Here is a 27,775-nt window from a genome sequence, read left to right on the forward strand (position 1 = left end):
CTCTAGTTCTAATGAAATCCCTCTTAATGATTTAATTAGACCAATGTAAATAGTCCCATCTAGCTAAGGTTCTGAGTTGGTAATAATTTGTGCATTTAATTGTATTTAAAAAAAAAAAAAAAGCTTTAGACCAAGAATACAAAAATGTTTAACATCGATAAGAGGAGCCTGACCTGCTGAAAACCCTCATTAATTATAAACGGCAGCTTTTTTGGATATTTGAACGAACTGCTGCATTATTTCTCGTTTCTCCTTTTTAACTTTACAATAACCCGATGCAAATCCTCCAAAACACAAACACTGTCTGACTTCCCAACTTGTCCGTTGCCGAAGCGGCGAGGTTGGGCAGAAGTGATGCTGGGGGGGTCCTCAGCGCAGAGCAGACGCGGTGAGCGAGCGAGCGAGGAGCGGGAGCGCGCGTTAAGGAAGGAAGGGGAAGGAAAGAGCCGGAGCAGATCAGTCGCCAGCGGAGCTCAAGACAGCGGATGAACGGAGCCCGAGCGTGTGTGTCGCCCTAGTCGTTTTTTACAGCAGCGCCCGGCAGCCCGAACATGATGCTCAAACTCGTCCATCTCCTCGGGGTGCTCGTCTGCAGCGGCCAAGGTAGGGGGGCGTGCACGAGCGCGTGGAAGCCCGGCGCCTGGTGACTTTGTGGACAAGTTGAGCGCTATTCTGCCGTCGTGATCTGCAGCAGACGGGGAGAGCTGCCGGAGAGGGAGCCGGGGATGAGAGGGAAGGATGGAGAGGGGGAGAGGGGGAGTGAGAGTGAGGGCGAGGGTTGTTTAACTGGACGTTGTTTTGTAGTTGAGGCACGTCTTGCGGGGACCGGAATGGTTTCTTAGTGAAAAGGGGGGATTATGATGGGGTCCCGTTTTTGGGTGGGTGAGCTGCCGAGATGCCCACTCTGTGCTCCCTGAACAGAAACTGTTGGCTTCCTCATTTAACGTGCATTTTGAGTTTTTATTTTATTTTAAAAGCAGCGTGTTGTTCCCGTGTGTGGATTTTTTTTCCGCATCCTAGAGCTGCATCTTACCTGGATTTACCACCGCTTTTCCTCTCTGTCTGCTTGTGTACTGTAAAATAGTCCATCTGAACATCTGCCGTCAGTGTCTGCGCCTGTCGCCGGCCACTTGTATTAATATCGGGTGCGTTCGAGACTCTGAAATCATGTGGAAAGTTCGATAACGCGAGCGTGGTTTGTGACACTTGTCCGTTAATTGGGCTCCGTGTGCGCCCGATGTGGAGGCGCGGGGCTCGTTACGCGCGCGCTCAGTTGTCTGGGACGCACCGACGTCAACGCAGACCGCCGCAGGTGAAAGTCTCCCTTCGCTCACCTCCGGCGTCTCTGTCGTGGCTGTTACTTAATTGCGGCTCGGTCAGCGGAGCGCGTGGCCGAGGCGCCGCCGGCTGCGCTCCGCGTGCACCGCGGAAGAAGAAAAAAAGCCCAACTCCTGCAGCTCCGCGTTCAGCGTTGATCCGATTTTTCAAGCGCGAAACATTCGTCCCCGTGACGCGATTAATGCGTCTTTCTCCGTGCCAGTGATGGAGTCCGGCGCAGGCTGCGGGTCTGCGTCGAGTTATTTAGCGGCTTCTCGCTCGCCCCTGGCGATGATGTTGCACTACTTAAAAGGTCCGCGGACTGTAAACTACACGGACATCTTTTGCAGCGTGGCCACGCTGGGTTCCTGACGCACAACGGCAGGTGGGGGTAGAGCGCTGCAAAGTGGTGCCAAGAGTGGAGCCATGAGCCACTGGTCGTTAAAGCACGTTGCATCTCATTCATTTCGGCCACTTTGCAGAAGCCCTTCAGGGTAATGGGTCTCAGCGGGGGTTCTTAGGGACGCTTCAGAGGGTCCCCCGGGGCAGAGACTCGGCCCCAAAAAAGTTTACTGCACTCCAATATGATGCACATAAGTTCAGGTTGAGGTGTAAAAATAATTATGCTTTTAAACAGCTCCCAAGAAGCTGCTCAGACGGACCAATGGCCAAATTATTGCCAAGTAGCTGTCTTGGTATGAGGAGTCAAAACCGCCACGGCTGGCGTTAGTTTGGCGCAGGTTGGTTTTGCTGGAAGAAACCAGTAGACAGCTCTGAAAATAAAAAATACCTTAATAACACGCCTCAGGCTACGAAGACGGTTTCATTATGCCCAGTGTTTTATTATCTCTGTAGTTTATTGGCTGTTCACATGTCCACTGTTTCAGTCAATAGGCTGCTGGAAGTGCTCCCATATCAATGGGGAGCAGGAACAGGAGGAGTTCATTTTTATTTGTCGCACACGATGAGAAGCGTGACTGTTCAGTTCCGCTCTTACAGGTTCCTCAAAGCGAAGTCCACATGGATTCAGCCATTAGACAAAGCACGGAACCTCCTGGAATAGAATAAACACTGGTCTTTCCATAATTGACTCTAACGTGGCCCTGGAACAAACAATAACCCGTCAATGGACGGCGCAGACAGAGGGGGAGCGTCGTCGCCGGCCGTTCCTGACGACAGCCTGATTTTCTGAGCCGCCACCGCACTAACTCTGCAGACGTCCTCCGCTCTCCCCTCCAGCTCCTGAAGGAAAACATTTGCTTTTGAAGTCCCAGCTCCACGTCTCGCCTGCGCTACAATGTGTCTCCTTTAAGGTTTATGTATTTGGCTTTCACTGATGCTTAGTACAATGAATTATGTGCTTGCTTGGCCTCACCCAGGACTCTCTGATGTGATGTTAAGTGGCATAATTAAGATATTTTCCGTATCTCTGGGGGGAAATGTCACTGGCTCAGGGTTTCAAAGATTTATGCCCCGATGCTTAAGTGCCTCTCATGGCGCCCTGAGCCTGAGCTTAGGCATGTTTCTGAGGTTTGCTTACAGTAGATCCTCTAGTTCTGGGACACAGCATCTCACCACCACTCTCCCACGTGCACGAGTGCACGGGACCCTATTAGAGGAGTATACTGCGTTCATGAATAAAATATTAATGCGGCTATGGCAGATTACGTTGTCAGAAATCCACACCACTAGATTTGTTGTGACGTCTTTTCCCTAATACATTTAGTTTTGTGCATTTCCTGCTGTGCCTATGACACGAGCACGCTGGAATATGAAACCTAACAAGGCAACACTGCTCCAAACTTTTGTTGAAGACGCGCAAAGCCGTTCGTAGAAGAAATGGCCTGTGTCTCGGTCCCGCAAGGTGAAATTGATTGCATTATTTGATTAATAGACTGGGACAGAGAGCACACATATACAGAGCCAGTGTATATATGAAAATGTAATCGGCCCTTCGAGGCAGCGGCGTATGAGAAATCAATTTAAGGAATGACTAGAGTCAGCAGGCCTCTGAATTGTACAAAGGGCAATCTCTGTGTTATGGATATGCTATTTATTTGCCTGCAAGCTTTTGATTTCTCATGTGTGCCCTTTAACACTCAATCCACCAAGTTCAGGCCTGCGCTTTGAATTGGCGCGCGGCATGTAAGACGGGAGAAAAGTGTAATATTCTTAACGCCTGGGCGCATGAAAAAAGCCCCGCCAGGTATCGGTGCTGCAGGGGTTGTTGTCAGCTTGCTGTGAAAGAAATGGCAGAGAGACGCAGGGAAATGAGCAGTCGTTTTCGATACGGCATCGCCATATTTCCCGAACACCTACCAGCATATGTTCGAGTGTATTTGAACCTCCAAGACTGTACAACCATGGCAATTTTTAAAGTGCAGGCTGTGTCACACAACTCTGCTCCAATATCTTGGTTCAGCTAAAAGTAGTAACCTGTACATGGCTATAGAAAACAAAGGCTGTTGAAGGGCTCCTAGACAAGAAAAGACCACAAAAGTGCCAGACGAGTCCTGGGAGACAAGCACAGGGCCATGCAAAATACCCACACAGCTGAAACAACCAGAGGAGCAGCCACAATCAAGTACAACATAGCTGCAATGAGACACAATACAAAGAACAATACAGACATGACGCATGGACACAAGAAACGCACAACAAAGGAACAGCCACGAAACAACCACACGCAGAAACACATGAAGTCAAAGAGACACAGGATGGTGGCAAAATCCTACAAAATGACACGTGGATGCCCAGGGGCTCTTCACATACACTTGCCATGTACTGGACGTAATTACTAGCATTGGGAGAAGTAAGGTCAGCTTGAGCGGAGGCTCTTAGAACATCTACTTGCTGTCGTTAACATGATGAGAATAAGGGGTTAAAAACATTTACTTTGAATCTATATACGTTTCTGCAGAAACGGTCCTTCTTATGACACATTTCCGGCTTTTAAGTAACTTAGGCAATAGTGGAGGTACTGAGAGGTCAGATGATGCTGCGCCGGTAGGTGAACATTGTTATATTTTGAAAAAAACTTCAGCTATTTGCAATTCATGGCGCAAAAAACAGCAGCATGTTCAATAATGCCCCCTGCCAACCTCTATTTTCACTCAAATTACCCATTATTATCATGGAAGTGAACTAATGTTCTCCTCGGGGAGTCTCTCCAAACCAGGAGCCAAGAAAATATAGATAAACTAAGCAGACAGGGTCCTTCCACAGAAATAGTTTGGTGGTGCTCATTATGAAATATGGTTTGAATCCCAGAAAGGGGGAATTGGGAAGAATCGAGTGAGCGACGAGGTTTATACAGTGGGAGGAAGAGATTATGTTTAAAAATTCATTCAATTCAAGTGAATCTGATTGCATCTAGTTAAATTGCATTGCCAGAGATTGAATCAAACTCTATGGAGTCGCACTGTGCCAAAATTAATAAAATGTAATTGAATCCTGTCAAGATGGAATCAAATTAGGGCAACGTGACGTGATTGGAGGAGGCAGCTGCTGCGCGGTGCCGCGCTCCTCTGGGTTGGTCCACTGTTTTACAAGGCTTCGGTGCGGGCCAAGGAGGAGCCCCTTTGGCTGCTGGGTCCGCGTGGCCTGCCAGTCTAAATGCCAGTCTGACTAGCAGGCTAATGGGCATGGCCGGCATGCCAGAGCGGCCACAGAACCGGCGGGCACGCTAGCCGGCTGACAGATGGACGGAGGAGAGTGGCTGCTCCAGTTGCCCGCTTCATATCTGGACCCTATGCATCCGCACAGATGACGTCGCACACTCATGAGCCGTCTCCTCCCAAGCTCGGTCCCCGGCGGCGCTGAGCTCCGCCGGTCGCGGCTTCGCTTCTGGGCTTGGCCGCCGACGGACGTGATTAAGTGAAGTACAGAGGGACGGAAAAGTGGCAGAAGAGCGTCAGAACGGTTCCAGCTTGAGCTGTGCTTGTTGAGTGACCCACTTAAGCCATTTTAATAACTGAAGCCTCAGGCTTTGCTTTACAGCGAGCTGACGTAAATCATTCACTGAAGTATAAATTGCAGAAGTTTTCAGTGACATAATACCTACATTAACATAATTAAATAGTATCAGACTGTCTGCTTGTGCAAGTCATCAACTTGACTTACTTCCATTTGGCAGGATAGACTTAAGGAAAGCACTGAGTGAATCTTGAACTAAAGAAGCACATTTACAGCTTTGTGGAGTTAGTAACTTCATATTGTTTGGTTTCACACCACACAATGTCTCATACATACTGTAACTGGTCCTGCCTGACGTGGACCGATCCAACCCCCTGCCTTCGCCTCATGCAGGCCTTTGGCTTAATATACTGCATCAGTGCTGTAGATGTCAAATATTGACATCCCATTGACATTCCTGTGAGCGTCATAGCAACGCAGGCATTGATGTGAGACCCTAAAGGGCTGAACAAAGTGGCATTATGTGACTTCCTGCGAGAGAGAATGAGCTGGCAAGTCTGTAACCGCCGGCGGATCTATTGTAGTGGGAACAGGGCTTTGTAAGAAACACTGCAGGTGTCCACACCGGCAGCAACGGAACCACAAAGTGGTCCGACTTCTTTGAACCTCCGCACTTCATTCAGAGAAGTTCCTGATCATTTCCTCTGTTCCTTGAAGTAATGTATCTGCAATTCAATTCAATTTGATGCTTGTTTTCAATAGCTGGAGATGGAGGAATATGAGCATTTGATTGGAAAGTGCAACAGCAGTGTTTGAACGCCTGTTGTTTATGTCACAGAGGAAGCATTGGCGCATTCAGTTTGATGAATATAGACTTGTATATACTTCTTGTATGTCCATTTGCAGTACAATCCTGTCGTTCTATGTGTAGCACACTTCCCGTAACATTAGTGAATGTGTGATTTGCAAAAGGAACCAGGAACTTCCTAAATTGGACCAATAAATTGCCATTAGTAATGAATTGGCCCAGACGCGGTAAAGTGGCTGCATAGCAGATGCACAAAATAATAAACCCTCCTTAATGAGCCTTCACTGGACTTTTTACAGACGAGGACTGATGCTGTGAAGCCTCGGTCCTCGTCTGGGAGTGAGACGGACGCAGTGGACTGACAGGGAGCGGTGGCTGTATGACAGATTAGCAGCGGCTGAATGTATCAATGCTGGGACAGAGACAGAGCTTGAATGAAATGGAGTGATTCACTGACAGCAAACAAACAATATACTTCATCTTCTTCCTGCTGAATATGAACCTTGTGTTGGTTTGAGGCGACTGTCTGTGTGGTCCATCACGATGAAGCAGATCTATCATTATGTCTTTGTTGCATGGAGTGTGATTAGATGACCCAGAGAGACGCTTCTAAATGTGCCTGTGCCATTTTTAACCTTTGTTGAAACCTTTATAAACTGGGAAAGGCTACACACGAAAGCCTTGATTTCCTCAAAGGTTACTACAGTATGACTTGGTGCTCAGTAATTCTGTCAGTAGCATTCAATTTTTGCAACTTCAAGTACAAACAAATGGCATTGAATGGGATTTAATAGCCTTATTTTCATAAAGGCTACAGCTGTAATGATGAGTCACTAAATAGGAGCTTTCATCTTTTTACATATTGCAAATAAATGTCCTCAGCAGATTGTTATCGAAAATTGTGTATTTTCTTATTTCTGTTTTTCGTGTTTATGTTTTCTTCAGACCCAAACTCAGGTGAAATGATTCGCATTCACAAAAATGTTGTGGATGAGTCTGCTAGCTTCAATATAAGACATGCCAGCAATCAGTGGATTGGATCAGCTCTTGGAAACTTAATAAAACTCGTGCAGCGCTAGTTAACTGAATATTGCAAACCAGGCCCTTTTTTTTGCTTGTTACTCAACCTTTGTGTACTCTTTTCTCTGCTGGCCTTGCAGTCTGGCTCTCCCTTTGGGTTTAAAGTATTAAATTATCTTTTGTTATATTGTACGGTATTGTATCCATCATATTTCCTGGTTTCTATTCATCCACGCATCCATTCAGAGCGTGGGCCCTTTGGCTTGTCGTTCCCGCTGGTTAATTAAGCCAAATTGTGATTGATGGACTCTCGAGTGAATAGCGTAGGGGTCCGGTTGCCGACCCACCCAAGGAGATGGGCCCAGCTGCCAATCACACCTAACAATGGATCTCGCAGGCGATAACTGTTACATTGAAGATCCCATCCGGGTTTGAATCCCCGTCCTCATGGTCCTCTGCAGCATTAAGATAAATTCAGGTTGTGCAGTGTCCTTGTGGGGCTGCTTCTTCTAGGAAATGATGCAGCGACCGTCCTGAAAAGAGATCAGTCTCCTCAGATTTCCTGCCTGGTGGCGAATACCCTTGTTTTATGGGAAGCAGTGGCTGATGAGGAATAGAGGAGGGGAAGTGAGTGACAGTTGAGAGCGAGAGACGAGTTGGGAGAGGACACTTGAGATGTGGCGGCGGTAGAATAGCTCGCAGTGAGGCCAGACAGTCTCCGCTCTCCTGATTGCGTCTCCATGCCAGAAAATCTTCAAACAGACTCTCTTAATGTAATGTGGCCATGCTTATTTTTCTTCTGGGTTCTCTATTCCACTTTTTTACCTTCTCATTTCTTCCTCTTCCTGCACCCTCGGTCCTCCCACACGAGGCTCAACAGCAGCGTCTGTTGTTGAGAGATATCCTGCTCTGACGTGAGAATCTTTTCAAGTTGTACTGATGTTTCATGTTATTTGCTCGTGAAGGTTATAATTGTTTGCTGTGCTGCTGCTCAGTATACTGATTAACACGTATAGATTTTATGTTACTTAACTTTTGGCCAGGTGTTTTGGAGTCTAGCTGGTTCAGGGTTGTTCTGCCAAGCGTGTTATTATCTCTCCGAGTCATAATGATCACCTTGCAAACGCCAAGCAAACTGTAGGCGTGTTTTTAATTACTCTGTGTATCTGCAGAGCTTCCCGTGATTCCTCCTTGGCCTGCTCCTAATGTGGGCACTCTGGGAATGTTGTCTTCCCACCTACCGCACGGAGAATTCCCAAGGACACGCGCCTCCATGGGAATACACACATATCTCCGTAATTAAAGAACCCATCTCATTTAGACTCAGATCGGACGGCGTGTTTACCAACGGGCTGAATCTCCAGGTGAAAAAGGGAAATCTCACGTGTCAGTCCTGGGCCTCGTTTTGCCTTTGAAACCAACGAGTCCCACATGAGGCACGGGGCTGAAGATATTTTTGGGATTCCGTGTCCTATCTACCAAAACTCATGTACCTTTTTTTAGATGTTATACAGAATGGCAGAACCCGACAATCCATTTACTTCTCACTAATTGGGCCGCGTTGTTGTGTAAAAGCGGTCCATGATGGTGGAACGAAGAAAACCAGATAAAAAGAAACATTTGTCGGATGAAGGCCAGCATTTGGTTGTGAACGTCTGCTCTTCAGGGCTTGAGTATTAGGAGTGCCTTGTGATCCCAGACGCGTCTTTGTTGCCAGCAGGTTGTTGTTGATAAAGCCAGATTGTGATGAGCGTCGAAACACAATTAAAGCATTTAAAGAATTAAAGATTCCAAATGCTGCCGGTTTTCTAAATCATACGTACTGTTGGTGTCAAATTGGGCCAGATTTTTATTCAGCTGTTGTGTTTCAAGGTTGTGTGTTTGTCCAAACTTGGCAACCATTCAGAGCAAGTTGCTGCACATAAAACTTCCCCACCACTATCTTGTTAGTTTCAAATCCCTGATACTATAGTCATTCTTCCACGGGATGTCTAGGACTTTGTTACAGAAGCAGATTAGATTTCTCGGAGCATGCCATGTTGTTGTAGTGGGGTGCATGCCAGCTAGCTAAACCCCGTATATTGCTCCAAGAACCAAGATTACTTTTATTTCACGCTGCTTTTCATCCATCCTGTAGCGTCTGGAGCAGGCGACCAAAGAAATGATAGATCGTCTCGGCACTCGGGGCAAAGCCACAGAAACATTGCAGTGCGCCTCCTCAGTCAATAAGCAACAAGAAGCCTTCGCTGGAAGCTGCGGCGCTGGCTACGGCAGCTCTCTCCCCAAGGAGGCGGCCTGAGCCACAAATTAATAGAGCGCTCCCACATGATCAGGGGGTTTCATTTGGAACCGTCACGCTACATAAAGCCCCACAGAAATGAGCAGTTCACTGAGGTCCCCCTCCACCTTCCCAGGAGTCCCCAAATAACCTGTGTGATTGTTACACTCGGCCCACTCCTCCAACAACTTTGCACCTCCCTCTTTGAAACTCCTGAGACATATTTGGCTCTTGCTCATCCTGGTTCAGTTACCACAACGGACTTTCTTCTTTCTTGCAACTGTGCTGTACCTTTAAAGCGCCTGGATATGTTTATTGTTTGGTGTATCCATAAGAAATACAGTCTGGAATTGAGTTTGCCTTCATTTATTGGCCTTATAAATTCCAAGCAGACATTTGTGCATTTCCTTTTTCCCTCATAACAACTATTAAACACTCGTTTGACAACAGCGTGAAATCGCCGGTGACAAACGTGGAGAGCGGTGCGCCCCCCGAGGCCCGCTTTACTCTTATCATTATCTGCGCAATGCCCGAGATTAGACACAGCAACCAATCTCACAACAGCGCGGCTCAGAGCGAGGATTAACACGATGACTAATCACTCAACTCACCGGACACAAAGCGTACAGTACTGACTCATGTTTCCCCACAAAGTCTGCTTGACAAACAAAATTGGCATAAAGTCTTTGCTCGTGGCTTCATTTAGTGTCTATTGAGTGCAACCTAATAATTCTTTTATGCCTCAGTTATAGAAAAGATGTTGTAGCACAGCAAACTATTCCTGAAACCAAGGTCCAACTTAGCATTTAGCTTAGCCACGTTGCTCCCTATCAGCAGAATGGCAGCGTCTTGGATTCTGCACAACTTCAATTAAAAGAGACGTCCCCAACGCTTACTTTTTGACATTATGGCAGTGCTTTAAGGTGGGTTTTTTCACCACCCACTATTTTTATTAGGCGTGAACGGTAATGGCTGCGGGAGTCTACAGTCCTTGTGGTCAAGGTTATGTATTTACATTTCAACTCTTGTTCTAACGATCATTGTACTGTGGGTACAGTCCAAGCACACACGTAAGCAAGCGGGCGACGTGTAAGGAGAAGGAAACATATTATTGTTGGATGCTTTGTGTTGTTTGTCAGAGACGGCGCAGCGTAACGATTTTCACCACGCTGCAGTCTGGCTCCATTGATGTATTGCCTCAGACTGTAGCAAAGAAGTTTGCCTTTCTCTTTCACTTTGGTCTTCCTCCTTCCAAGGATGACTATCTGCGAGCTTTATGAATACTGATCACCCCACTCTGCAGCTTCCATCTGAGTTTATGTCAAGAAATCCTGCCAAAAGAACAGGAATTGTCTGTTCAAACCAATTATTATTGCCCCAGTCAGTCAGAAAGCGTTAGCTGTAAAAACACAACTACATGATTTAGCATTTTTAAAGCCACCTACTGATGGTTGACATATCTTTTATCACCATATCTTTATCTATCCATGTGAAACCCATTATTTTGTGCGAGCATGACAAGGAAGTATCACTGGACTATTAGTTGTCAAACAGACTTAACCAAGCTCCAGACATTTTACTTCCCCACAACGCTGGACCCGAGTGTGTGACTGCACCTCTTACTGTTTTTCGGGGAGCGTGTGGCACTTTCTGCCTTGCCCTGCTTTTAGCACAGAGCTTACATAACACTTCGCTTGAATAACCTGAGAAAACAGGAAACAGAAAGGCAAAGTCGCTCCAGTGTCCTAGGGTGCATCGCGCCTCCCGAACAAAACCATTTGTTATGTGGAGATGCAGCGCGCTCTGGGTTGGTGAGGAGCTGAAAGTGTTTGCTGTGATGAAGCGTGTGGAGCTCGGCGTGACGCATGGCCCGGGCCCTGGCGGATGCTGTGTCACTCCAAGGTTGTTTAATGGGAGTGTTTGGCTTGTTATGGATTTAGACGACGTGAGTCTGGGGCCTGGGCACCTGAGTGCTGCATATTAGCGACAGGAGCTGTGTGTGTGTGTGTGTGTGTGTGTGTGTGTGTGTGTGTGTGTGTGTGTGTGTGTGTGTGTGTGTGTGTGTGTGTGTGTGTGTGTGTGTGTTTGTGCCTGGAGAAGATATGAGCTGATCTCAAACTAATACCACGGTCACAGTGAAGTCAGACACCGCTGTGTGTGCACGCGCATGAAATGCAATTCTTTCAGGGAGCCGCTGAAGTAGAAAATGAGTTTATAAAGCAGACAAACGTCGGCTGTGTGTGTTTTTTTTTTGTTTGTGTGTATTTGTCCCGCATTTTTGCTTACTCTTTGATTTCTCTGCTGTTTTGGGGTTTGCCCCATTCTAGCTCAGGGCTGTGAGGTTTGAGTGAAGATTCGGCGCCTGTATCTGCCTGCATCAGCAAAGCTATATGCAAAACACTAACGCACAAGCAGGCGGGAGGAGTCACCGACACACACTCGTGTAAGATGCCTCGCGATCTCTGAACGTCACGTTTCGCGCAGCCATCACTGTTCTAATTGTGGTGGAAAATGGCAGTCCAAGCTTTGAATCAGAACCAGGACCTCCCTGCTAGCTGGCGATTACGGCCCAATAATAATCTCTTAGTGGGATTCGCGCTTCACTAAGTGATCATGACAAGGCCCCATAGTCCATCAGCAGCGCAGAGGGAGGGGATAGTGAGCGAGTCTGTGCTCAACGTGAGCGGCCGCGTCCTCCTGGCTGCAATGAGCTGCAGACTTCCTGCAGTTTATGAAAAAACCTGTACAAAGCTACGGCGGATGAAAGTTTAAGGTCCAGTACCCAGTGAGGTCAGCGGTGCAGGGTTTACCACTGAGCCCTCTGAAATGGAAATCTCTGAACACACAGTAGATTGTCGTTGTCAGCATCATCATCGCTTGTCTTCCGGCTCATTTTTGCAGCACAAACTAGGAATTAATTCAGTGCTTTCACAATTGCAGATAAATACTGAATGCTATCAAGTCGCCCGTGTTTGATTTGATATGCTGATTATCTGACAGCGTGCGGCGGGTGTGTGTTTTGTGTGAAGCGGGCTGTGTGAGCCGCGGCTCGGCGTGAACCTTCACGAAGCAGCTTGACATCTGAGCGGCGGGGAGAATCGGCAGCTCCCACCTCTGCCGTGGGACCTTTAAATTTCACTCTCGCCTCGTTTTTTGACAACTATGTTTTCACCTGCTGCTCCTTGTTGAAGAGGCAGCTCCACTGTATGTGTCACGACATCAAACTTCCACCTCCTGATGCTCAGATCAAACGCTGCTTTACTCTGTTCAGCTCATAAGGAAACCCTTCAAATTGAAATAGAGTGTGTGTGTGTGTGTGTGTGTGTGCGTGTGTGTGTGTGTGTGTGTGTGTGTGTGTGTGTGTGTGTGTGGGTGCGTGCGTGCGTGCGTGCGTGCGTGCGTGTGTGTGTGTGTGTGTGTGCGTGTGCGTGTGAAAGAACAGTAAAAGGTGAGTCTGATGACTGTTCTGTTGCTTCATGTGCTTTGACCTCAGGAATCGACTCAACAGTGTCTGATTGTGTGTAAACAAACAACGTTTGCCCGTTTTATACAAGCGGGAGTCATGCGAATACAGCAGCCCTGCGTCAGCGAGCGAGACAGAGAGCGGCCATTGTTTGCTGCGCTGGGCCGGTGATGCTATCGCTGTAATCTACTAACTGTGTTATTGTGCCGGGAGCTGCCAGAAGAGACGGCACCGCTCCACGTGAGGCCCAGTGGGGGCCAGTCTGACGCATTAGCGCGAGTGGCCGTGCGTGTACAGTATGTGCCCGACCTGCTGTATACGTCTCATTTGCATTATGAGGGGAGATGGCGCTCACTCGGACGACCTTGTGCTTGTCACCAGCCAAACTCTGCAGGACTGCAGTTCAAACAGGCCGACAACTAAGAGCTCATTTGTCCAAGTATTGAAAACCAAAGGAACATGGGAAATTCGGACTGTGGGGAAGCTGAGGTCCATTGTCTTATCAACTTTGTATCCCTTAAGTATAAGAACTATGTTGTTTTTTTATTCTTAGTATGTATCCTATCCTTATATCCTACGAAAGGTTTGGAGTGTTGTGCAATATGTGTAAATGTCATTTCGCAGCATGGTGGCGTAATTACTAACGCTGTGAGACTCGTGAAACCTAATGACTCAGGGATGAAGTTGAGGGGAGAGAAACGTTCGTTAAACCACAAGTTTTAGCTTCTAAATTTAGAGAATGTTTCCCCAAACAAACAAATGGAAACATTTGAATTTGTGGTTTAGGAATGACAGAGACCACTGGTGAAGCCTTAAGCAGTGTCGTCTGTAACAGGCAGCTCAGAGGCGGTTTTTTTACAGTATGTCGTGCAAACTTACAGCAAAAACACACGTCAAGCCAAAATCTCAGACCCAACAAGTCCCACCTGATCAAGAACAAGCGGTGGAGAGGAAGAAAAAGAAGCAACGCAAGCGGAGCAGCCAGCAGACACTGGGAACACTGGGCTGAGCCAGACACAGACAGACAGCAGTTCAAAGTGGAACAGTGTGTCCTGTACATGCAGTGTTCATGTCAGCTGAAAGATAGGAAGGTCTGTGGATGCTGTTCAGGAGGATCTCACTACCTTTTGTGTTAAAGTGGACTCCACCTGCTTCATGTACATGTATGTGTATGTGTATGATGTTGTTGGAACTACAGGTCAGGCTTTTCAGTGACCTCTCCACTAATGTTACCATCAGCCTTTCTGTTTCCTGTGACCTTAAAGCCTCTGTCCTCCTCTGGACGTGTATCAGCGCAGTGAAAGACGCTGTTCAGAGGAGCTCGGCTTCTGTTTGTCGTCATACTCGTACGTGTACTCTGTGTACTTTTAGAACTCGGGTCCATCTGAGGTTCCTTTACCTTCCGCTCACATCCACATGAACATGACCTGCTCAGACCAGCTGTCCAGTCTGTGCAACAGTAGCATCATGTGAACAGTGCAACCTTAATGAATGAACACTTCACTGCTTCTAGGCTCTTTATACACAACCTCCAATGCGGCATCGCCTGCCGTCCACATGCTCCTCGTTGGTGCTGAGGAAAATCAATGGTGTCTGTGAGTGAGAGTGAAATGCATTATTGAGACGCTGTGAACTTACTGTATCTTCTTAACATCTGTCATTTCTTCAAAACGGTGGTAGTTATAGTTTGCATGGTGTTTCATCATCATCCTCTTGGCGTTTTTATGGCCTGGTGTCATGTCAAGAAATGAGGCATTTTAGGCTTTTATGCATACGTCTAAACGTTACAAAATCGGAGTCATCTACAACATTGTATAAAACTATAAACAGCCTAATTTGCTGAGGCTTTATATGACAGGGAGACAGAGTGTGTGAGCAGCGAGTGTGTCCTTCAGGCCATCAAATTGGTTGTACAGTATTTTAGTGTGTATTAAAGTCCTGTGGCTGATGGCTCTATTCGAGACACTGTGTGCGTGCGCGCGTGTGTGTGTGTACATCTGCGTGCACGTGTATAGACTCACGTGAACAAGTGATTTATGGGCTGTTTTTAATCAGGCGGTAGAAAATGTTATTAGACAGCCTTCGCGCACTCCCTCCGCCTGCAAATGAGCCGGCCCCTGCTGCACCCTGGGATAGCCTCCTGTAATTAGTTCTGGGAACTCACCTGTTACTGAGCGAGACCGAGGCGGGGTGGGAGTGGGAGTGGAAGTGTGGGGGGGGGGCATGAAGGGAGGATGGAGCGAGAGGGTAACAAGCAGACAGATAAACAAACAGGAGCGAGAGAGGCTCAGAATGAGGGAGGCGGAAAATATGCAGTGGGTGATGGAGGTCGGGGGTGAATGGAGGACCAGAGAGGAAGGAGAGGAGCCCGGGCGAGGATGAGGAGCAGTAGAAGCTGACCTCCACACCCCCACAGCTCTTCTAACAAGCTGGCCAGCCTCCTCCTGACTTCACCAGAATATATTAGGATACGCTGTTGTTGGGGGGAAAAGTACCAACTCATGCTGAGTAGAGCTGTGAGAGAGAAATGGTAGAAGTCTGTGTTACAGAGCCGCAGCGGCACAACTTTATTCCACTAATAAGCCAGATACACAACAGACAGGGACTATTTTTTTATACTCATTCATAGTAACTGTCTTTTTTTTAAATCCAACATTAAAAGTAAAACTCTCAGCTAAATGTTTCTGCTTCTATTGTTAATGCCTTGGCGTCTTGTGGGGCCTCGTTTTTTTGCTGATCTTTATCTGAACAATAGTCAGCGGAGAAAAAGTACAGTAGCTCCTGCGAATGTAATTCATCAACTTTTAGTAAAAGATAATTCAGTAGATTGTTAAATATTTAATAACTGATTAACTCCAGCAAGCATTTACTGATAATGTGCAGAATGAACATGCAGTCAAAAGGTTTTAACTTGTTCCAACTATACTTTTATTCCGTGCTACTTCCTCTTACATTCATGACGTCTTCTACCAACAACCTGTTTAAAGCTCACGGAGCGACCGCTGCTGCTCACATGCTCTCCAGCGTCCCGGCAGCCAGTCACAGCGGCCCCCTGTCACTCCCAGCTACAAACACACATGGCAAACATACAAAAACAATGGAATCGTCAGCAAACGTGTATATAATTTAAATCTGCAACATATGCAAACACAGATGGAGCACAAACACATATGCTGCAGTTCTCAGATGCTCCTGACAGGCCAGTAAAAACATTATGAAATATTCAGTGAGTCTCTGTGTGGTTGCGGTTCTACCTGCCTCAGCTTTTCTGTGTGTGTGTGTGTGTGTGTGTGTGTGTGTGTGTGTGTGTGTGTGTGTGTGTGTGTGTGTGTGTGTGTGTGTCTGGGGGAGGAAGCGATACTGTCTGTGTGCACGTTGGCATCGGCTGCGTTCAGGCTTTTCCTCCTTGTGGTTATTTTCAGTGTAAATATGTTTTGGTGTCGGAGAGCGCGTCAGTGTTTGTGCGTGTTTGCGGTATCTCTCTGTTGTTGCTGTCACGGTTGTGTGTAATTGGGTCTGAGCCAGCCGAACCTTTTGTCGGTGCCTTACCTCTTGCCTGCATCAATGCTGCTCCTCTAAATAGCCAAGTAGACAAAGTTGGAGCCAGACTTTCATCCTCTGTGTTTAGAGCTGAAGGCCTGTACAAACAGCACATTGTTTTCCCAGCGTGAGAAGGAAGTTGTTGATGCCACAGTTATGGATGCACAGACAAAATGTGACCATAATTAATGCCATTCATGCTGTTTACACTATGCTTGCGTTTATTTTCAGCCTAGGACTCGCTTGTATTTATTAGACCTCATCCGCGTGGAGCTGCCGTCAGCTGACTGTTTGTTGACACAGACAATCACACTTTCAGACGTAGATGAAGAGGGATGATTGCTCTCTGATTGCTCTTTAACTTATTGACTGCCCATCTCACCGTCCTTCTCGTGTTCTGGAAATAACACCTTCCACCCTCGACGGCCTTCAGAGAACGTCGTTCGCACTGTAATAACCACACCATTACCCCTTTGCTCTTCTGTTTCCTCCCACTTGAGCGGAAACTTTTGTCTGTATCTGACTCAGACAGCTGCCGCTAGGGATGCTGTCTGTGGATTAACAGACCGTATCACTATTATAGAATGGAGGACGGAGCCGTCTCATGGGTGTTTAGAGGAGCAAATAGAAAAGGTTACTTGTCAAATGACCACTATGATGTTCCTTATTCCCTCGCGAACAAAACGGGCTTGTGTTTAATGTAATAATTGCAAATGATGTGGTTTTACAGGGCATCGTGGTTCTTCTTACAGCACCAAGCTCTCAAGTAACAATTCCAAAGCTTAGAATATGATTTCTGACAGGAAGGGCTGGAATATTTTATGGTTCCACTTACTACCTGGTGACTCAAGCCCATCACTGTGACTGTCGTGGTTGGAAAGAAATGAGTGATGCAGCCTGAAACACACGGGAGCCAAAGACATTTTTTAACTCTGTCTAACGGGAATATTGACTTGACTTTGTTCATTGTGTGCATGTTAACAGCTTCATTAAATATATTTCTGGCCAGAACAGAAAGCTATAATTAGGTAATTGGACATGTGTTAAAGTCGATTTGGAAAACCCTAATAAAACCCTGCCCTGCTGCAAATGCATGCGCGCACACAGTGCACACAGAAGGGATGACGTTACACTGCAGCACGACGTTACGAACGGGGATAGTGTCGTTCCGGTGTCTTTGAGAGGATCAGCATCCCTGAGGAGGTGACTGATAGTGTGAACTGGTAAAAAGCCTCCTCGCTCCTGCTGGGCAAAGAGCTTAGTCCCATTCATCTGGACACATGAGCCAGCGTAAGGCTGAGGTAGAACTACAGCAAGGTTTTATAGAAGAGTCTGGACTGGTCTGGTTTTAAAACACTGACTCCGTCTTTGGATTTGAGGTCCAGTTAGTGAAAAGTAAAGACTAGAGTTTATTAGATTTGAAATGAAGTCATCTAATGTAGCAGAGGTTGATTCATGTAAACTCTGATTTTTCTCCCTCCTACTTCCAGTCTTTAAGGTAAACTTGTTAGAATGTTCCAAACAAACTAATGAGCTCTGTTACAATATGCACACTAACAAGACTCTAATATCCAAGACGAGTGAACAAGGGTATTAATTAGGTTAAACACAATCCACCCAGAAGATACAATTACAACTGCAGTCTACTGAAACCAGGTGATGGTGATTAGTTCAGGTCAAAGGACACAAGGGAATGGTGGATGTGAAGCACAAGTGCCTGCTGTCTACTAAACTAAACTAACTTTTATATTTGCAATTATTTTTTGTAAATGTTTGTACTAAATACAGGTTCCTACTTTTTTGCTGTTTGTGTTTGTTGAGGCGGCTTACGTGGGCCTCTGCAGATCCAGAACTTATTAAATCCATTTTAACCCCATCTGTCTATAAACAGGAAGCATTTTCTTCATTCCCTAAAAGTTGCCTCCTTTGAATGCACCGTGCATCATCAGTTAGGCTACCCTGGGCCGCCCGGTGCCAAGGTGGAGCAGCCACGGAAGCGTGTCATGGGATTGCACTGCGCTGCTATGAACATGGTAACTGTAATCACTGTAAAATAGCTCATAACCACATGCGCAGGGGATAAAAATAATCACGTTGAGTAGAATTTGTCAGATCATTATGCTTACTGTTCGGTAAAACAAGTATCCAGCTCTGGTCAAAGGCTTCAATTTGACCCCTGTCGAGTGTTAAACCAGTTTCTGTCTAGTGGCATTCAGCAAAACAGATGAAATACTAGCATGCGTCTACCACGCTTCCACTGTCCATTAGTACTTGTGATGCAACGTTGGAAAAAGCCCTCCTCAAAGTCAGAGTGATGGCCGAACATGGTCCCTCCATCCCAAACACATGTCGAGTAGCGTTCATTAGTCCCACCGTTCTGAGAGGTTCATAAATCACAACCATCTGCTGCAGAGCACCACGCTCCGTGTGCGCCCCCCCCCCCAACCCTGCCCCCCCTCCCAGCCCGCTCCGCTGGCAAACAGCCACTCGGATCACAGTGTGCGCCGAGCCGAGCTGGGAGCAACATAACAAACAACCTTTATTAAAACTTTAGTTCTGCTAGAGATAGACGGCAGAGTTGCACCGGCTCCTGAGGAGACGCTGGGTTAGATTGGGGGGAGAAGAGAGTGAGCGCAACGCAGATGCTCATTTGTAATCACAGACAATCCAAGGCTGATATAATTAGCAGAGGCTAATAAGGTTTCTCCCAAGAATACCAAAAAATCAGCGTTGAGTTGGTGCCTCGTTGAACCCACGCTGCTTGTCCCACGACAGACGCAGACAGTCCCATGCATGTGTGGACTCATTAAGACTAATGAAGGTGATAACGTGTTTCTGATGTATGTATTATTTAATATACATATAAGTGTAGTGTACGAAGCATCGGGCAGCATTCGTGTAAATAGTTCAAGTCCTGAAATGGATGATGCTAATTGAGTTTTGTGTTTGTAGGCTCTCATTTGTTTGTGGCTTGTGCTTCTCAGTGTCCTGGTGGTGTGACCTGACATGTGACCTGATCACCGGGCAAACATGGCGCCGCTATCTGATGGTTAGCTGACGTGTACACAAAGGGATGCATGTGCAGTACGCCTGATACCCACATGCAGTAATGTGCACGGGAACGCTGTACTGAACGGCGAGGGGGGGGGGGGTGGTGTTACGCCGGCGTGTTGATCACGTTCCACCTGGACGCCCGCGACGTCCACGCGCAGGACGACACACACAGCGGCGCCACAGAGACATCTTCAGCCGCCATCCTTTCCCCGCCGCCGCTTCCTGCCTCCTCCCTGGGGAAATTACAGACAGGGGAGAAAGGAGTGATGTTGTTTTCTTTTCACTCAACTGCCGCGTTACCCCCTCTCTCTCGCTCTCTCGCCCTCCCTCTCTCTCCCCCTCTGCACCTGTGCCCTCCTCAGACTTCCCCTGCAGCACTATCATACGTCTGTCGCAATCAAACTTTCTCCTCTTCTCTCCCTCACCTTTCATTTGACTTCCTGATTCCCCCATATCTTCTCCTCACACCCCTCCCTCAGTCACAGTCCCGTGATCCCCTCCATCTTTTTCATTACAAAGCTCCCATCGTTGCCTCTGCTAGTTTCGCGGGCAGGACTCCAATGGGCCGTTATTGATCAGCTTAATCGGAGGTGTTAGAATGCAATTCCACCTGTCTTCTCTGCTTCATAGCTCCGTGAGCCATTCGATAACGTTTAGATGCTCGGATGCAGATGTGGCTGTGTTGCTTGTCAATGACGAAGGGGGAGGAGGAAGGGAGGGACGCTGCTAATAATGAGCCGCTGTCTTCACGCTCTCGCAGTTTTTCTTCCCTTCCTGTCAAAACCGAATCTCTTCTTCGCCCCTCAGTCAGTTTCTTCCCCCCTTCTTTGTCTTATTTACCCATCTTCTACACTGTCTTCATCCCTGATCCCATTTTTTTCCTGCTGCTTTTCTGCTAGCTACAATCATCCCATGTCTCCCCGCAGCTGAGAGAGGATAGTTCATACAGAGTTGCATTGATATTCAAATAATTCTCCTCTGGGAGATAAGAAATAGTAATTGTCTCTCACCCTTGATGTGTAAACTATAATTCCCAATTTTCTCTCATTTTACATTTTGTGCGGATGAAATAAATCCCAGACGGGCTGAGAAATTCCAGCTCTGAAGTGTTTTCTCTCCATCAGCACTTTTTGTGCACGTACCCTTGAGCAAGCTATTTAATCCCCAGGTTTAATCCCCAGTTTTGCACATTTCCCAAAAATACCAGATTAGCAGCGTTTCAGACAGTTCCCAGGTATGAATGCGTGTTCATTTTTATCATCACCTTAGAATATATTTACATAACAAGGATGTGGGACTTCACCGAGGTTTGCTGGAGGAACGGGCCGATCGCTGAACAAACGCAACATTTTAAAAATAAATAAATAAAGAAGTGTAGATTTCATGGTGACTTTGCTTTGAAGAGACAAATCCTGCCTACATATGTTCCCAGACTGTGATGCTCGCGATGCTAAACGTTGCTCATTGTGCGAGTGGAGCGCTCTGCTTCACCCCCCCCTCCTTTTGCATGCGTGATATCCAGCCGTGCGTCTACTTGTTGCTGTCATTGACGAATGAAAGGCTTAATCCAAAGCAGAGAGTGGGAGTTTAGTCCTCGGGCCTCATTGTGTTCGGCGGTTCTGAAAAGCGTAGAGGATCCTCTGTCCTCGCGTGACACGAGCAACGCGGGGATGTGACGTTGGGTCAAAGGGCCGCTGACGTCCTCGTGTAACTTCCCTCCTGTGATATACAGGATGTTCTCCACCGGTTGATCACAACTGACTGTCCAAAATCCCAAACATGGCGCAGTTCTGAGATTCTGACATGAAAAACTGTAAAACATGGGGAGACTCTGCTGCTACTGTCAGCTTTAGATGCACTTAATATATCTCTATGTGATGTTATCCACTGAAATCAAACAACGCTTACAGCAAGCGCTGTTTGACAGCATTAACGGGCTCAGGGCTGTATTTTTCCTTCAGCGCACTTCAATGCGGGCGAACGCGTGATGAAACGCGCTTCTTCAGCCTGGAACTTTGATTTCTCGCGGACCCCAGGCGAGCGGCGGCGCCGCCGGGCTCGGTGGGAGGCCGCTCGGGCCGGCGGCGCCGGAGGAGCAGGTGCGTCGGGTGCGACGGGCCGGCCTGGCTTTGAGCCTAATTCGTGTGAATGCCTGGGTGAAGGCTCTGTCTGCTTCCATCGGAGCGCACGCCGCCTCCTGTTGTCTCGGCGTCTCTGGTGATTAGTCTGCTGCACTCGCTCTCGCCAACATCTAATAACTGGCTTAGTGCTGCTGTTGCTACTGTAAGTTTTACGAGGCGGTGGATGGTGGAGGGTCTGCAGTGATCTCGCTATAACCAGTTGTACTGAAGGCCCATGTTAATAAAAAGTAAATGTTTAGACACATATTGTATTAAAACCAATATCTTTTATCTCCTTTAATCTTTCCACTCTGCAACCCTGTACTTAGAAGTTTGACATTTACTATTGGGCTGCAGCTATATATGACTTTTTATCCATTAATGTGTCTGAGCGTAAATGTTTGATCACACGTTGAACAAAGCACAGATTTCCCTCACGTGTCTTTGAAAGTGCCAACATCTGACAGACATTTGTGGGCTTTGAATCCAGTCCTTGGCTCTGTTGTTATTTCTTAAATATTCTCTTTCTGTATTTCCTTATTTTAACTCGCTCTCTCTCTCTTTTTTGCCTCTGTACTTTGGCTCTTTGATTTCACAGTCCCGCTTTTGCACCTTAGATTTGTGCTTGGCAGGCGGGCAGGAAGGTGCAGCAGGTCGTCCTTGAACCCGACGTTCTCCTGAAATCATTTGAACAACTTTCACAATTTGTTACTCTTAAGGAAAAAACACTTGCACCCACTACTTCTCATTTCAGTGACTTACAAAGAAAAAAACCTTTGTCAAGGGAATTTTGACCAAGCTCTCATCCTCTGCTACAACTGTGCCCTCCTTTACTCTCACGGTGTAACACAAGCTGACACTGCCTCTCCTCTGTGTAACTGCCTCCTACTACTGTTGGTCTCTCAGATATTCCCCCTGGAGCAAAGTGGGGTTCGGTATCTTGCTCAAGGGCACCTCTACGAAAGATGTTAAGGGAGCGGAAAACCTTTCTCACTCAATTTCCACACACAGATTTTCCCAGCTGCTCTGGGAATGAAAAAGCCAGCCCTGGTGTAACAAGCTCACCGCTGAACCTCCGGGCCGCCGTCCCACTGTACCACTGTCCCCAGACTGTGACTACAAGGTTCACTGGAAGGACGATTCTCGCTGTGTGCGTGTGCGCGCGCCTGTGTGTGTGTTTTAAGGTTAAGTAGAAATGGATAATACAACTTAGACAATAGTGCCACATCAGGTTTGATAGTGTTTATAACAGTAAATCACAGGTTTTCAGTGGTCTTTACAATAAGTGGGGGAGAAATAATGTTTTTGTCATTAAATGTCATCCAGAGTAGGAAGGTTTCCACAAAGGAATTAACTGTGGAATTCCTGCATCAGGGCTCTAACAGCATCACTTAATGATGTCTTCAGACACAGAGGGGTGTCTCGGCGGGTACAAGGGGTGAGTTGCGCTAATCTGTGCTGTTAATGTGATGAAACTCTTTGTAATCCAAAATGTGCACATGCATCAAGATGCTACAGGTGTGTGCGATCATATAGAGAAAACCGCTTCATTAAGCAGATATTTCTTTTTCCCTCACGCCCCGACCCTGCACCGTGCTCAGTTTACCTCCGTTTGCTTTATATTTGATCTGTCTTCGCGTCCTCTCCCCCAGGGCCCCGATAGGTTGGAGACTCCACATCCTGGGCCCAGCTGGCCTCCTCTCTGCCCGGGGCACGCCGGGAGGCAGGCCGGAGGGGAGCTGTCCGAGCGCTGGTGCTGAACCGCCACAGAGCCCCGCATCAGGCAGCGGCACTATCTGTGGTGCTGAAACTCCGATTTCTGAACCCTGAGAGTCAGAGAGAGGAGTAGCTCCCTTCCTGCGCCGGCTCTGCCTGGTCCTGTCAGTAATGACGGCAGATGGGGACGGGGGCGGATGTTCTGTGATGCTATTTTCATGTAACTGTGCGGATGACACGAGCAACACGAGCGCAATCCCTTTTATTTTTTTTTCAGTTTTTTTGCATGTGGCGCGTCTTTCTCAATCGCACGGAGGCAAGGGGTGTAGAGAGACGTAGGTGGAAAGGTTTAAAGTTTTGACAGGGATGTGTGACTCTGACAGGAATACAGCGTTTCAAGGCAGGCAGGTGAAACGGGTAAGAAAATGTTTCCTGCCTGAACACTGCGACTCAGGAGACGGTGACACATGTGGCACAAGAACACCTCTCTCCGAGCAGGAGCGCGGCCATTTGTGTCCCGCGCCAAGGAAAATATATTTTGTGGAGCAAGAGAAAAAGTGTTTATCTAGAGTGGAGTGTGTCGTTTCCTCACCCGGAAAGCTGAGAGAGGAGGAAGTCGCAGAGTGGCGCTGTGTCCTTAGTCTGACACATCCTTCTGCAGTCATATCTGATCTCTGGAGTGAAAGGCTTTAACCTTCTGACACGCTGTCGGGGAAACACAGGGAGCAGCTTGTGCTGCTTTCCACCGTTACACCGTTTTCTCCTCCTAAGTGCGACTCGTGGAGTCTTTTAAGACGCGCGCTGAGCTGTTTTTGACTTACTGGAACCAAAAAAGTGTTGATTCCAGTGGAAGTCGATACTGAACAGCTTTGTGCTCCTTCTCAAATATTACACGTGAGTTTTCCTACTTGATTGAGGACTTTTCTTTCTACAAAAGTTTCCATGACTAGACTGAAACGAGTGCCATTTCCAGTCATTATGACTCAAAATCGCTCTGTACTTCGTGTGATATCCTTCATGTTGCTTCCAAAGGAACGGGTGCCATCAGGAAGAGAGAATGACAGATTAACCCCCTGCTGATAATCAAACTCCTCTAACACACAGGACGCCATTAGCGCTGACTTTGATTTACTTTGAACCACCATCAGTCTGTGCGAGAAATCAGTTATTTTTACCCACGCGCTCTTAGATTTGTACAAATCGCAACCAGAGCCACTTGCATTGTGTCATCCTGTTGCCACAGCGTCAGCAAAACATAATTTTCAGATGTATTTCCGTCTTCAAGGAAAACGTCAAAGCTGTGTAATCGGCTCAGTCTGTTTGACTCATCTTCTCTCCCTCCCCTCTGCCAAAATCAAAAGTCGCTGTGATTACCATAATCATACAAATCTGACAAGATGTTTAATCAAGATCAAACAGGGAAGAGATTAGTATTTTCATTCAGACGCTCGTCTTTTGCACTTCATGTGTGGATGCGTTTGGCGGCAGAGGTAATCCATGAAAAATTGGTGTTGCAGAGCCGTTTAACGCCCGAGATGGAAAGTCCTCAAGACGCGATACAAAAGACGTATGCTACCTCATGCACACACACACACACACACGCGTGCACACTGGGCCACGAGTCGAAAACACGAGCACGCAACAGCTTTCTTCAGGTAAAAACAAAGAAGGGTAAATTAGAAGAGTGGAGGTCCGAAGGGGAGCGGACTAATATTAAAGTTCTTGTTTGAATGTTTAATTATAAGGCTCAGTGGTTTCAAAAGCTCGTAACTTTCGAATGAAATCTGGCAGTGGTTTGTGCACGCGCACACACACACACACACACACACACACACACACACACACACACACACACACACACACACACACACACACACGCATTTTATGTTGTTCAGTACAACTTTATACGGACGCAGTAAATGTCACAGACAAGCGCGACCCTCACTTTAGCAATGAAACGCAAGCCTTTAATCATTTTTATTTTTACGAGGATTATTTCATAGAGCCTTATCATAAAGCGGCAGATTGATCTGCAGAATTTCCTCTCCAAGTGACGGCCCCCTGCTGGTCTTGATAAACATGAAATGCGGCTTGTATAAGTGGGAATAGCGACAGTAGCTCCTACAGTACAATGAGCTCGTCAATCAGTATCATCGCGTCAGATTAAGGAACCGTGTTGCGTTCGCTTTACAGACAGTCGCCATCATTGGAAATGCCTGTTTTCTCAAACTTCAATCACTTTTTTTTTTATTTCACCAAATTAAGTTTCCCTTTCTCCAGTTAATCTTGGAATCATCTTATGTTGATGAAGCAACATTATTTGAGTGTCATCCATTTAGAATTGTCATCCATTTTGAAACATTTAGTCAATTCTGTGTTGCTGCAGACACGACGGCCCCGATCTCTGCTTCTTCTGATCACATTGCATCTATACCTTTATATTCTGTTTTATTGGACTTCCACTAATGAGTCTTTCATCAAAACAGTATTGCTCCTCTGCAAAAAAAAAGCTTCTTAACAGGAGAAAGAGACGATTTTTCTCTAAATAATGGCAGATTAAGAAAAGAGAACAAAGGTGCATCAATTGTATTGTTCACAAACAGGTAACAATACTGTGAATTAAAACATCACATGCTCTTTTATATGATTAAACCAGAACAAGTTCTATGCAGAACGGTGTTGAACCTACAGTCATTTCTGGCATCTTGGCTCAGTTCGACTCTCTCCGTTCCACCGGTCTGACCACCATTTATCCCTCTAGTGCGCAACACAGCCATGAACTGTCAACACACAACGTTTGTCTCGCTTCGCCCCCCCGCCCCACTCGACCCCCGAGAGCTGCTACAGCGAGGTGAAGTGTCGGAGTTAAACATGGCACTGACCTTGCGGGGCTCAAGGGCAAGTGCTCGCACTCAGCCGAGCTTGAACGCCTGCATGTGCTCACCCCCCAACACCCTCACCCGCCCCTCCTCCACCCCTCGTAATTAGCATACGTGAAGACAAACATAGTTCAAAGATGCTAATGAGGCCCCGCATACATATGTATTGGACTGCTGAGGACGGGGTGGAAGTGATGGGGAGAGTCGGCGCTGACCCGGGAGCTCACATAAACATGCTTCTCGTGGGATTCTGCATGGGATTCGTGACCTCCGCTACCCATTCACGCCTCGTAACAGGCTCCTCGTGTTTGTTGGGTCGGTGGCATTGGCAGCAGATGTTGTGGGTGTAATTGCGGTTGTGATAGCAGTGTCTTTATGATCCCGAACTCCTGATGATACGCAACTGATTTTTGACACTACAACTAAAGCAAACAAATGCAAGTTAATTGAAGGTGCACATGATTGAATGGCTGAGGTCTGTTTCTTAAGGGCACTACAGTCTGTCTGCAGCCAGAGCTCGCGCTGCAGCCAGGTGAGCAGCACTTCTGTCACTTGCTGCTGTGCAATAATCATTTTTCACCTTCACACGCTGTAATTTTCACCTGCATCTACAAGTGCAATGCTCACAGCGCAGCCACGGAGAGCGGAGCTGCAACACTTCACTTTGACATGAAAAGAAATTAAAGTTCATGATGGAGTCAGCGGCAGCGGGCACAGACACACAGGATACTTTTCCTGCAATATGTCAGGTAGAGGGCAGCTGACATTTCAAAACAGACGGGGGGCTCCTAAAAAAAAAAAAAAAAAGCTCAACAAACACGGATCGTTTGCTTTGCAGGCTCTGGTGGCCTCAGCGCCGCGGCCGCTGCGCCGCTCACGTCCTCCTCCGCACAGCGCTTCATTCAGCTGCTGTCAAGCCGGCGAACTAGTTCCGCGTCTCTCCAGTGAATTTTTAGACAGCGAGGCATTGTCTGCCGCCAGCCTTGAATGACAAAGCATGGGGCGACACCCACCACATCGGCGACGCTCAAAGGAGGTGAGAAGGAGGAACTTGAATAGGCCGCGCTGCTAGAAAGGCTTTCAGGCGGGCGGGCCTCTATCTCCTGTGGTTTCTGTGATTTAGATGGAGGCTGTGAATGCTACCATCCAAATGCACCTTTACATACGAGCGGGATAATGGAAAGGTGGAAGTGTCTGACATCACAATCAAAATCATCACAAGTGCTACAGCAGTGGGATGAAAGCAGCGGCAGCCCAGGATACTGTACGGCCGGGCAGGAAGGAAAGCAATAAAAGCTGTGTAATGTTTGGGCAAAGTACTGGTGTCTAGTAAAGGATGAAGGAGCAGGAAGCAGACAGACACATCCTCATTTATACTGTACACAACCCTTTCAGCATTTCATTGTGTCGCTAAACTTCTTTCTAGAGCATTTAAATGCTCTATGTTTCATTTATCTGACCTTGTGTACTATAAATAAATGTTACCTTCATAAGGTCTGACCTCAGAAGGCCTCAACCTGGCAGCACCATTCTGCATCAGGATGCATGATATCATACAACATAATACCTGTCTGTACTGCATTGCTGCTACTCTACCGCTTAAGTCAAAGTGTCCTAGTTGTGGCTCCATTTTTGTCGGCTGCTGCTCGGGGAGAGGCCGATGCA

General features: G+C 47.1%; 1 protein-coding gene across 3 annotated transcripts in view; it reads left to right on the forward strand.

Moving 5' to 3' along the window:
• Positions 1–406: 406 nt before the first annotated feature.
• LOC114850101 (neural cell adhesion molecule 2-like) overlaps positions 407–27,775 on the forward strand; it is a 193,680-nt gene continuing 166,311 nt past the window's right edge. For 2 of the 3 annotated variants that reach the window (XM_029142082.3, XM_029142086.3), the window contains exon 1: positions 409–603. In XM_029142082.3, the coding sequence (XP_028997915.1) occupies positions 552–603 (52 nt within the window). In that variant the 5' untranslated portion in view covers positions 409–551. Of the gene's footprint in view, positions 604–27,775 lie in introns of all 3 variants that reach the window. The other variant, XM_029142091.3, reaches the window with a different exon arrangement.

This window comes from Betta splendens, chromosome 2 (genome assembly GCF_900634795.4).
Source record: "Betta splendens chromosome 2, fBetSpl5.4, whole genome shotgun sequence".
Classification (NCBI taxonomy): Eukaryota; Metazoa; Chordata; class Actinopteri; order Anabantiformes; family Osphronemidae; genus Betta; species Betta splendens.